This window comes from Cavenderia fasciculata (genome assembly GCF_000203815.1).
Source record: "Cavenderia fasciculata unplaced genomic scaffold Scf_ET2XIPL01CNAVH-3, whole genome shotgun sequence".
NCBI classification, from domain to species: Eukaryota; Evosea; class Eumycetozoa; order Acytosteliales; family Cavenderiaceae; genus Cavenderia; species Cavenderia fasciculata.
This window is the reverse complement of record NW_004457723.1, coordinates 685753-697896: the sequence shown is the minus strand read 5'-3', so window position 1 is coordinate 697896 and position 12144 is coordinate 685753. Positions and strand designations below refer to the sequence as shown.

The window sequence follows — 12144 nt, the reverse complement described above, 5'->3', positions numbered from 1 at the left end:
TGTTTATAACAAATAAAATGAACTTTCAAGCCAAAGTACGAAAAGTATCAATGAAATTAAAAAGGGGTGGAAAATGCTTTTTTTATTTTTATATTAAATGTTCTAATCTACCAAAATTCATTGATCGATTTATTATTGAATGATTATACAACTATTTTTTGCCCAAGGCACTATAAATCTTTTAGATGTTCATCCCCCTTTGGTTAATGATTACACTTATCAGGAATGTCTCAGAGATGGTCAGAAAAAGTTCCATTGAAGTACAAGTAATATTTTTCTTTTTCTTTCCTTTTTTTTCTTTTTCCACTATTGAACCTATAGAGTCATTAATTCAAATTGTTGGAATCTTTTGCCAATTCAATAATAGATTTATTGGTTGTCTCTCCTAGGATTTTTGTTCATTTATTTTTTGGTTAAAAAAATAATAATTCAGTATTGGGAAAAAAAAACCAATTCAAAATCCTTTCCAAGACTTTCTGACTGCATCCATCAAAGATATTATATGCACCAGACAGATTGAATACAAACGATTAAACCTGTCAATACCATTTTTAGTTGACTTTCTTTCCGACCAATACCCTTGTCATTGTTGTTGCTATTACTTCAAAAAATTCATGATCTCTTTTGTCTTGAATAGAATTACTATTAGCGTTGTCAACATGCTCGCCCTTTTCCAAGGAGCAATTAAACAGATAGATTCGACATGATGTAATACTTGATTCTTTTCGTCCCTGCAAAAACTACTCTTTGAACTATTGTTATGAATTTCCTTCATTTCATTATCGCCTTGCATGATTGTTATTGTAAGTCTGACAAATTAATTCTTCAGAAAATATCAGTTTAAAAAGATCGGTTTATTTTACTGGCTGTAAATGCAACACTCCCTTAAAAAAAATGGCGTGCCAGAGGAAAGGGATTGTTGTTTGACTTGCCATCATAAATAATTATTAATTCAACTTGATCCTGCAACACTGGTTCTAATCTACCTGACCAAAGAGATGAATCATTCAACGAACAATATCTCCGAGCTAGATTGCTAAATGATATGCGACATATATATTCCATTTGTAAACTGGGACAATATGTATTTTTGTTGGCGGTATAAATACCGCGAAACTGTTTTTGATCTCATCCAAAAAATTGGGCTTGTAGCTCAGATGGTAGAGCGCTCGCTTAGCATGCGAGAGGTAAAGGGATCGATACCCTTCTAGTCCACACTTTTTGCCGTGTTTCGGATGGATTTCATTCTTTTTGCTGTATTCTGGTTTTACTCGTAGTTGGCTATCGAAAGAACTAGGTTTGGTTGATTTCCAAGAAAACTGGATCACCAAAACAATAATTTTAAAAAATCTGTTCCAGTTTTTTTTTTTTTTTTCCAGTTCACCTGGTCCACACTTTTTGCCGTGTTTCGGATGGATTTCATTCTTTTTGCTGTATTCTGGTTTTACTCGTAGTTGGCTAAAGAGTGGACTAGGTTTGATCGATATCCAACAAAACCTGATCAAAAATAATTCAGAGTTTAAAAAATCCGTTTGGGGGTTTTCAGACCTCTTTCTTTTGAATCTTTTCCCAAGATTGGTTATATATACTACTAGATTCTAGTTTATGATCTATGTTTATTAATTTCGAAACAAGTAATAATAACATTGTTGTTTTTTAAAAAAAATAGCTTGAAAATTCTTCAAGGAAAAAAGATGTTTTTTATTTTTGTATTTCCATTAATTTGGAAATGGAATAAATCTAATATTTAAATATTGATTATTATGCTGAAATATTTGATGAATATTATCATTGTCCAATTCAAATAATTGCTCCATATCTTTTAATGGATATCCATCAACGACATGTCCATCCAAATCCACTTGATTCATTTCTTTAAATATTTTCTTTTCAATTTGATAAAATAAATGTTGATAAATTGAAGACTCTACAAATGATATGACACTAACATCTTTTAAATCCATCTTGAATTCAATATCATTATTCTTCCATGATAATAAATTGATTTCTCTTTTAATTTCTCCAATTCCATAACATTTTTCACCAATTGTCAAAATGATTTTAGATTCCAAATAAACTTTTGTAAATGAATTGATAGTGTCTATGTAATGTACATTTAATCTCCCAGTATGGTAAATATTAATTCGTTTATACTCCTCTTTTGAATTCTTTGAAAAGATATTTGACTCTTTTTCTTGATTCCAAATATCAGTGGTTATATTAATGGTAGGCCTGGAAGGAAAATATCTGGACTTGTTGAAAGGGCCACCTGACCAATATGTACCATGCCCAACAGATATTTGGTGATTAAATGATCTACCAAAAACAACTACTTTTAGGGAATTATTTTGTAAACACCTGGGTTCAATTTCACTATTAAATGATGGTCCAAATATCAATGTTTCAGCTAGTCGAGGAATATCACCTTGTTTGATTGGTTGATTAAATTTTCCAAGTAATAATATTTTTACAAGTGTAGGTGAAAGTAGCCCATTGAGAGGGCAGTTGTAGTCTCCATCAAATATCAATTTGGTGGTATTTGGAAGAAATTTACTTTTGTCAACTAAAAATGGCGATGTGATTATCTGTGTGCCTGGTTCTAGTGACTCAACTGTTAAATCATCTGATGAAAGTCGATCTTGAGGTGTGACAGTTAATAGTTTCTTGACAAATTGAATCAAAGCTAAAGAGTATCTGATTGGGGATATTTTAACAAGATCTGGATTATACTTGCTATTTCTATGATTCTCTACAAATTCATCCCTGTTGGAAGCATCATCTGGATGACTATTTAATAATATTGAGAGTGTTAAAAATAATCAAAATAATAATACTATTTTTTTTGTTTACCACGAAAGCAGCTTGAGGAGGGTACTTCCAACCGAATAGGCATCACTTTTAGAGTGATATTCCTTAAATTTTGATTCCTAAAAAAATTAATTTAGTAAATTGGCAATGATAGTTTTTAAACATGATAATACTTACTGGTGGGTAATACCCTTGTGTCCCACGAGTTAAATCAGTAAGCGGGGTAACGCTAATTGATTCTTGTTTGATTATACGATTTGTTGGATTTGTCAAAGGATTATTTTCAACAATAATTGTTGGTAAGGTTTGATTTCGTTCCATGACGTATCGGCAACAACCAAAATCGCCAAGAACTATTTCACCATTGTTTCCAATAAATAGATTGAGTGGTTTGATATCAAGATGTGCAAGATTGTGTTGAGCTAGTTTTTCAAGTATGAGGAATAATCGATCAATGTAACTCCATATGACTCTTTCTTTAATATGTTTATATTTAAACCCAAGATCTTGATTATTATTTTGGATCTGCGTGTTGTTCCTTAAGTATCATCCAGAATTAGAAAAGAACAAATAATTTAATCTATAATGCTATAATTTAAATTGGAATGATGTAGCTTACCATAATGTTTTAGATTGACATAATTGTTCAAGATCACCGCCTTGACAATAAAGAGTCACCAAACAAAATATATGTTTATCTGTACAATCCTGATGGTCTTTGTATTGGACAAACAAATCATCACCGATGAATAGTTTCATACACTCTACTTCCAACAATGCTCGAGAATATATTTTGGGACATTGAGAGTAATCTATTTCTTTGTAAACGCACTATTGTTTGGTTGGAATGAAAATTGGGTTAGGAGGTTGATCTTTCAACTCGAGTTTTAAATCAAAAACATACCAACTCACTAGAAGAAGCAGATATTACTAAAAATACTTTGTTTAATGTACATGGAAATGAGTATAGTTTGAAATATTTGTGGTTGTTGACAGTAACAAAATTACACTTTTTAAATGGGTAAGGCACTACATATTTTGGATCGTAGTTGATAGAGTTGGGATTAGATAACACATTCAAAAGTGGCAATGGTTGATTAAAACAATTGGTAATATCGATATCACTCGGTGATCCAGTATATGTAAAGATGATTGAATCCTTTTTTGATGGAAGCTTTAATAATTGATAAGGTCCTATTTCAAGATAGTATCTTCCAACTTTAATTGATTTCTTGAAATCGGATTGGATGGTTAATGGTCTTTGTTGTTTTTTTAGATAGGGGTTTTTTACAAGAAACCAATGAAATATGACCGACCTTATTGATCGCGGAAATACTCTAATCGATAATGGTTGATCATAGTCTCTGCTTAATGTCAATGATTGTAACGATGATGGTAATACCCCAACTAATATTGGTTGATTAAAACAACAACCAAACACCAATGATAGTAATGATGGTGGTAATACTCCATGAGACAGTGGTTGATTATAATCTCGACCAAACTCTAATAATTGTAATGATAAAGGTAATACTCCAACTGACAGAGGTTGATTATATCTATCACCAAATTTCAACGATTGTAATGATGATGGTAATACTCCAACTGATAGAGGTTGATCATATCTACCTCCAAATTTCAACGATTGTAATGATGTTGGTAATATCCCAACTGACAGTGATTGATTAAAGTCATCACCAAACTCTAGTGATAGTAATGATGAGGGTAATACCCGAGCTGATAGTGGTTGGGCATACATTGGACCAAACTTTAATGATTGTAGTGATGATGGTAATACTCCAACTGATAGAGGTTGATTATATCTACCACCAAACTCTAATAATTGTAATGATGATGGTAATACTCCAACTGATAGTGGTTGATCATATCTACCTCCAAATGTCAATGATCGTATTGATGATGGTAATACTTCAACTGATAGGGGTAGATTAAATCCGAGACCAAACTTTAATGATTGTAATGATGTTGGTAGTACTCTTACCGATAGAGGTTGGTTATATCCATTACCAAACACCAATGATTGTAACGAAAATGGTAATACTCCTACTGGGATTGCCTGATTATATGCATCACCAAACTTTAATGATTGTAATAATGTTGATAATACTCCAACTGATATTGGTTGATTAAAGTCATCACCAAATGATAATGATTGTAATGATAATGGTAATACTCCAGGGGACAGAGGTTGATTAAATTTCCAATGAAACACCAACGATTGTAATGATGATGGTAATACTCCAACTGATAGTGGTTGATTATATTCATTATCAAACTTCAATGCTTGTAATGATGTTGGTAATACTCCAACCGATAGAGGTTGATCATAGCAACAACCAAACACCAATGATTGTAATGATAAAGGTAATACTCCAACTGATAGAGGTTGATTATATCCACCACCAAACTTTAATGATTGTAATGATAAAGGTAATACTCCAACTGATAGAGGTTGGTTATAATCATAACCAAATGTCAATGATTGTAATGATGATGGTAACACTCCAACTGATATTGGTTGATTAAAGTCATCGCCAAACTCCAATGATTGTAATAATGATGGCAACACTCCAACTGAAAGAGGTTGATTATATTCCTCACTAAACTTTAATGATTGTAATGATGGTAATTCTCCGATAGACAGTGTTTTACCATCAAACACCAGTGACTTGGTAATACCGATATGATTATTTGTATCCATTATTATTATATATATATATATAAATAAATCTATTTGTGCACACTGCAGTAAAGCAAAATGTAAAAATATTTAAAAATTGTAAAAATTGTATTAAATCAAATTCAATAAATTAATAATGAAATTTTAAAAAAGAAATTAAAATTATTTCGTTTTACTTTTCTCCAAATATTTGTTATAAATATGTTTGTTACTTATTTTTATCATCAAGATTTATGATTTATTTTTACTTTTTACTTTATACTTTTTTGTTTTTTGTTTTAATGATTTAAATAAGGTTTCTTTGTCAAAATATATTCATCAAATGAATTCCAAAATTCAATTTGAGCAGTTTGATCCAAATGTCTTTTTTGTTTACTAATCTATTAATTTTGAATAAACGAAAGAAGGGAATGATTATTAATAATCATTTTTTGAATCATCATCATCTAATCATTATATTATTTTTTTGTGATTATAATTTACATTTAAAATTTTTACATCCCAAGATTTAACAACATCTGGAGTGGCATGATCATCATACTTTAGATAATAACCCTTTACATTTGAAAGTAGATCGACTGGGTTACTCCACTTCCAATCTTTGAATTGCCAAGCCTCACCTTGAACAAAGACAGCTGCCACTCTCATCCAATCCTCTGGTTTCAGCAGTCTGGTATTATCAAATACCTCGTAGGCAACCTTTTGTGTACCAACCAAACGATCAAACGACGACATGGATGGTTTTGAAATATTTTGTGCAGACATTTCCTCTTTTTTCTCCAACGATGAAATGTATTTTGAGCTTTGAAGTAAATCTTTTACATTGTAAATTGAAATTGGTGATGTCATTGATGATGGTACAATGATAATTGGTGTTCTATTCTTTATATTTGTTGATGATGATGATGATGATGATGAAGTCAAAGATGAAGATGAAGATTGTTGTGAGGATGATTGTGATGAAGATGATGGTTTACCATGATGATGATGATCTGATTTACCATGAGATTTTCTCTTTTTCTCTTCTTCTTCTTCTTTTTTAAACTTTTTATAACTTTCCAATATACTATCCCCAATATTCTAGAAAATAACAAATATTATTATTATTATTATTATATTATTATTATTATTATTATATTATTATAATATTCTGTTGTGTTGTAACATACAGTTGTAATTGATAATATAGAACTTCTATCTGAACCCAATTTTTCTCTTTGTACAATATTCTTTGTTACATTTTCATCGGCCAAAACAAATCCATTCTTTTCCAAGTTTCCAAGTTTTCTCTTATTCTTTATAGATTCAATAAAATCACTTTCATTTTCATTACTACAACAAAACAAAAGGTTATTAGTAATCTTTTTCTTTTTTTTGTTTTGTTTTGTTCTTCTTACTATCCTTCGGGTAAGATTGATTTAACAGTATCAATTCTAAGTGCAAGTGAATCCTTTTCAGTTTGTAAATCCAATGTTAATTCAATTTCTTGAATCTCTCCACCAATACGTTTATTCATATCTACATCTTCAATATCCATTGCATCAGAGGTATAGGATGGTATAGATTGAGTAATAGGTGGTGCTTGAAACATATCTTCACCTATATCTAAACTAGATCCCTCTAGATATGCTAATAATTTCTTTCTATCATTTCTATTAGAAGATGAAGAAGAACAAGAATATGATGTTAATGATCATCTATCATCTATATCTATCTATCTATCTATCTATTTCTCTCTCTATCTAATACATACACAGCAACAGCATTTGTACCAACTCTAGTAGTTTGAAGAACATAAACACCACGACTTACATCACGGTTTACATAAAAGAAATGAACAGCTTGTAGAGTATAGTTACCACCAGTACTCGATTTAAAGGCTGTAGGTGTATTCTTGTTGAATTTAGTCTTTCCAAATACATAATCATCTCCTTCTTGTACTATTTGTTGACTAGTAGAGATATAATCTCTTAATAATGTTAAAGGATCTCCCATTCTCTCCGTATCTCTATCTATCTATAATATATCAAAATCAATGAATTATAATTCATGTGTCTGTACCTCGTCTCTCTTTCTTGAACATCCCTTTTTTTCAAACACAAAAAATCCACTTTTCAAGGAGGAGGAACTTGGAAAAATACACAAACTACTAATGATGATTACTATTACGATTATTATTATTAAAAATACAAATTGATTTTATTTATTATATTATATTGTTATGGAGCATATGTAAATATTATATATATATATATTATAATTTTTGATATTTAAGCAGTTGGGACTGGCTCTGGTTCAGCTGGAGTAACAACTGATGGTTCGACAATTTCTTCTTCTTGTTCTTGTTCTTGTTCTTGCTCTGGTTCTTGTTCTGGTTCAACTGGAGCATCTTCTTGAACTTGTTCTGGTTCGATTGGAGCATCTTCTTGAACAGCCAATTCGGATAATTTTTCTTCGACTGGTTTGGATGGGGTGGCAGCAGCTGGCTTGGGAGCAGCAACCTTGGCAACCGGCTTGGATGGAGCTGGAGTGAAACCTTGGAAAGTGTTTGGTACGTATTTTTTGGCTGGAGCGGTGGTGGCAGCAGAGGAGGCAGCTGGGGTAGAGGCAGCAGCAGCTGGAGCTGGAGCGGTCTTGGTAACAACATCTGGTGAAGCACGAACTGGTTCGACAACAGTCTTGGTAGAGTTGACTGGTGGTGGGACTGGAGTGACTTCAGTGACGGTTGGAGTACCCTTTTTGAGATCGTGTTCGTGTTGTGGCTTCAATTTACCGAAACCTTCACTGTAGTTACCCTTGGTGAAAAAGAGTTTCTTGAAACATGGTTTGCAGTATCCCTTGGACTCCATACTGGCATAGTTACCAAGCTTCAAGGTACTGTTACAAAGAGTGCAACGGAAACATGCCTTGTGGTAAACACGTTCATCAGATGCTAAACGTTCGGTTGGGTATACAGTCTTTGAGCATGCAACGCATTTTTCTTGTGATCCAAATGACTTTTTAATTTCCACCATATTATAAATATAATTTAAAAAAAGGGTTCGAGAGTATTAATATAAATATTTTGATCAAAAAAAATAAATAATATATTTTGTATTTATAGAAAAAAAAAAAAAATGAAAATAATAAGAGAGGAAGAGGAAAAAGAATAAACAAATAAATGTGAGAATCTAATTTCGGATTACAATTTAAAACAATGTAAGAGACAGTCGACAAACTTGTCTTTGTGTGTGTGTACTACACATTTGTGTATGCGAGTGTGTGGGTGGTTTGGTTGGTTGGGTTGGACTACCAATTCGATTCCATAGGATTATTGTGGAGGATGGGCAATTATTTGTATTTTCAAATGAAATGACAGATTGTGTGTGTTGGAAACACTGAGTGGTTTGATTTGAAATCGAATGGATCGGGGTAGTTTCAGATGGGTTGGATTGGAAAATTGGGGTTGGTGGTATTAGAAAAAAAAAAAAAAACAAAAAATTGACGAGCGAGTAAGAGTTGAGTAGTATCGCACGACGATTAGATCCAAAACTTTTGCGTTGCCTGTCTTTGTGTGTTTGAAAAACATTGATCGATTGATTTGATTGATTGATTGATTCTAACCTCTAAATTATTAGTTTGTGTGTTGTTGGAGAACGTTTGTTTGTTTGTTTGGTTTGAGATTCTTTATGTGTTTGTTGTGTGTTGGAATCGGTTGGGATGTCAAAAATAGACTTATTCATTTCTTCCTCCTCCTCTTCTTCTTCTTCTTCCTCCTTTCTTATTTGTTTGGAATTTGATGATTGATTGTGTTCTTTGTGTTCTTGATAACTCTAAGTATACTTATACAATACCTTTGACATTTTAATAATATTTTGTTGTTGGGGTGGGAGGAAAAAAAAAAAAACTAGAGTTTTAATCTGGTAGGGGTAATGGTACAATCGAGAGTTGATATATTAATATATAACAAAAATATTATTTCTATTATATAAAAAGATAGTAGATGGATGATAATGATACAAATAAATGCGCTAAAATAACTTTGCAAAAAATCTTGATCCCTTTTGTTGGCGTTCGATCAAAAAAAAAAAAAAAAACAAAACAAAAGCCAAAATTACTTTGGCAAAAAATCTCGATGCGGGTTGTTGGCTGGCTTCTTTATCTATTCAAAACCACAACTCGCTAGAGTAGAGTTGTATTATTAATAATTTTGATTGCGATGGAGCAAACCAAAACCATCCATCGATCATTATCACTTGAATGTAATATAATCCATCAACACCCTCTTTTTGACTTTGGAGGACATATTAATAAAAATAATAATAATAATAGTATAGTCCATCATTCATTGATTGATTTTATGTGTGACATAAAATGATTAATAGTTAGTAATATTTTACATGAATAATAATAATTATATTTAAAGTATTTATATTTATAGATATATATTTATATACTTAATATTAGTTATTAGTAATCAAATAAGTTATTATCATCCAATTTTTGGCTCCTTTTTTTTTTTTTTTTTTTTTTTGAATATTTTCCCTCCTTTTTTAAAATTTTTAAATGAGTTTTCAACTCTTGCTTGTGTATATTTGTTCATTTTAATCTCCAGGAGATATAATATACATATAGTATTATAGTAATATAGAAAGGAATGGTTAGAAAGACAACAGCTAAAAGGACACAAGCACCTATTCCACCACCATCACCACAACAACAGGTCGAGGAACCTAGTCATATCGAAGATCATGAAAATGATGAAATGGAACAAGACGGCGATGGAACGATCGTAGTAACATCATTACAATCTAAATTTGATCACATTCTACACAAGAATGCCGATCAAAATGCTAAAGAAAATCAACAAAACAACAAAGAAAATATACTCCGAAATCTATTACATGCATTAAATGGAGGTTCATCATCTCAATCTTCTTCATCTTCATCATCATCTTTATCATACAATCCATCTTTATCATCAAATACAGATTATAAAAAAAAGGTAAAGAAAAAAAAAGAAGACAATACATTTGAATATGATATTCACATTTACTTACTTGTTTGTATCATACTAGTATCTTGAAACAAAAGAAAAATTAAATCAAATTAAAAAGATGAGATTTACAGATACAGAGAATCTATTTGAAGATTTTAAAATTGCTGCTGAAAAAAGAGATACTGGTAACTATAGTCAAATGAAAAGAAACTCTCTATACTTTATGTTAATATACTTACTATCTTTTTGTTTTAGATTCAAAGAAATATATAACACAATTAAAATTACAAGTTGATGTGCTGCAAGGAAAGAATAAATTATTGGGAGAGGCATTCCAACAAAAATTCAATTGTGACTATGAAGAGTACCAAACCAAGATTACCAAGGACAAAGAGATGGAAGCCAACTTTAAGATTGAACAAGTAAAGGAGGTATGGGGTGCCAAGGTCGTAGAGTTGGACAAGGTGATTGAAGAGACTAAAAAGGAGCGTGATGGTCTCATTGAACGTGTCAAGCAGTTGGAGGGCCAAGTCAAAGAGGTCAAACAACACGAAGCCGATGTATTGTCTGAAGCCAATAAACAATACAGTGTGTTGGCAGGTGAAATGGAGAAACAACGTTCAGAGTTTGAATTGGTGGCTCATTCCAACACATCAGAGGCTCAAAATAGATTGGTAGAGTCTCAAAACATCATTGCCAAGTTGCAAGAGGACAATGGTCTCTTGTCACAACGTATTCAAGAGTCGATTAGAGAAAACCACGACAGAGAGAATGGATTTGAAGTGTTGAAAAGAAAATTGGTCGATGATTGGTTGGCATCAGAGAAACTCAAAGAACAGGAATTTGAAAGAAAGGTTGGCGAGATGAAGGCTACCTATGAAAAACAAGTCTCTCACATGTTTGAGGAAAGCAAACGTAAATACCAAGAAGAGTTTGAATTGGTAGAGAGAAAGGCAAAGTCTATTGGCGACGATCTAATCGATAGAAAGAATGCTGAAATATCAGACATTGAAAAGAAATTAAATGATCAATTGGATGAAGTAGAGGAAAAGAGAATCAAAGAAAATCAAGAAGCAATTAAAACTCAAAAGATTCTAAATGATAAATTACAAAAATTAAAATCAGAAAATGATAATTTCTCTAAAAAAGGTAAAAGAAAAAAAGAAAATATTTAAGAAATAGAATATATATATAATTAACCAAATTTATCTATATTATTTTTAGTTCATTCAGATTCAAAGGAAATTGATCTTTATCGTGTTTTGACTTGTATTGAAGCATCTCATATTAAAGATTCTAAATTTGAGATTTCTCTTAAACATCCAAATCCAAAATATTCAGATAGATGTATGTATAGTAAGAAAAAAAAAAGTAAAAAAGAAAAAAGGATTAATATATTAATTAAAATTATTTTTTAATCTTTAAGCAATTATTGGTGAATTAGTATTAAAGAGTGAGGAAGAAGTTTCATTTACTCCAATTCAATATAATGGTATTCCAAAGGTTGATGAAGCATTATCGACTATTATTGATTTCCATCCATATGCATCATCTGCATTTTCTATTAAATTAATTGAAACTCTTTTCCAAGGAACTGATGAATAAGAAATAAGAAATAGGAAAAGAAAAGAAAGAAGAAAGAAACCTTTTTGTAAAA

General features: G+C 31.2%; 4 protein-coding genes and 1 non-coding gene across 5 annotated transcripts; 2 read left to right on the top strand and 3 right to left on the bottom strand.

Moving 5' to 3' along the window:
* The first annotated feature begins 1142 nt into the window (after nucleotides 1–1142).
* On the top strand, nucleotides 1143–1215 carry DFA_07117. The gene has a single exon. It is a non-coding gene; the product is annotated as a tRNA-Ala (tRNA).
* A 503-nt stretch (nucleotides 1216–1718) lies between these two features.
* DFA_07116 (uncharacterized protein) lies at nucleotides 1719–5530 on the bottom strand (the record flags this gene model as incomplete). Its single annotated transcript, XM_004366927.1, has 5 exons — nucleotides 1719–2787; nucleotides 2851–2927; nucleotides 2986–3284; nucleotides 3428–3467; nucleotides 3713–5530. The coding sequence occupies 5 exons, from the start codon at nucleotides 5528–5530 to the stop codon at nucleotides 1719–1721; spliced, it is 3303 nt and encodes a 1100-aa protein (XP_004366984.1).
* A 257-nt stretch (nucleotides 5531–5787) lies between these two features.
* On the bottom strand, nucleotides 5788–7504 carry cdc73 (RNA polymerase II complex component; the record flags this gene model as incomplete). The annotated part of the gene is made up of 5 exons (XM_004366926.1): nucleotides 5788–5889; nucleotides 5993–6589; nucleotides 6679–6841; nucleotides 6907–7161; nucleotides 7263–7504. The coding sequence occupies 5 exons, from the start codon at nucleotides 7502–7504 to the stop codon at nucleotides 5788–5790; spliced, it is 1359 nt and encodes a 452-aa protein (XP_004366983.1).
* A 275-nt stretch (nucleotides 7505–7779) lies between these two features.
* On the bottom strand, nucleotides 7780–8523 carry DFA_07114 (LIM-type zinc finger-containing protein; the record flags this gene model as incomplete). Its single annotated transcript, XM_004366925.1, has 1 exon — nucleotides 7780–8523. The coding sequence occupies one exon, from the start codon at nucleotides 8521–8523 to the stop codon at nucleotides 7780–7782; it is 744 nt and encodes a 247-aa protein (XP_004366982.1).
* Nucleotides 8524–10145: 1622 nt separating this feature from the next.
* Nucleotides 10146–12092, top strand: DFA_07113 (uncharacterized protein; the record flags this gene model as incomplete). The annotated part of the gene is made up of 5 exons (XM_004366924.1): nucleotides 10146–10493; nucleotides 10567–10672; nucleotides 10743–11636; nucleotides 11712–11834; nucleotides 11914–12092. The coding sequence occupies 5 exons, from the start codon at nucleotides 10146–10148 to the stop codon at nucleotides 12090–12092; spliced, it is 1650 nt and encodes a 549-aa protein (XP_004366981.1).
* Nucleotides 12093–12144: the final 52 nt, after the last annotated feature.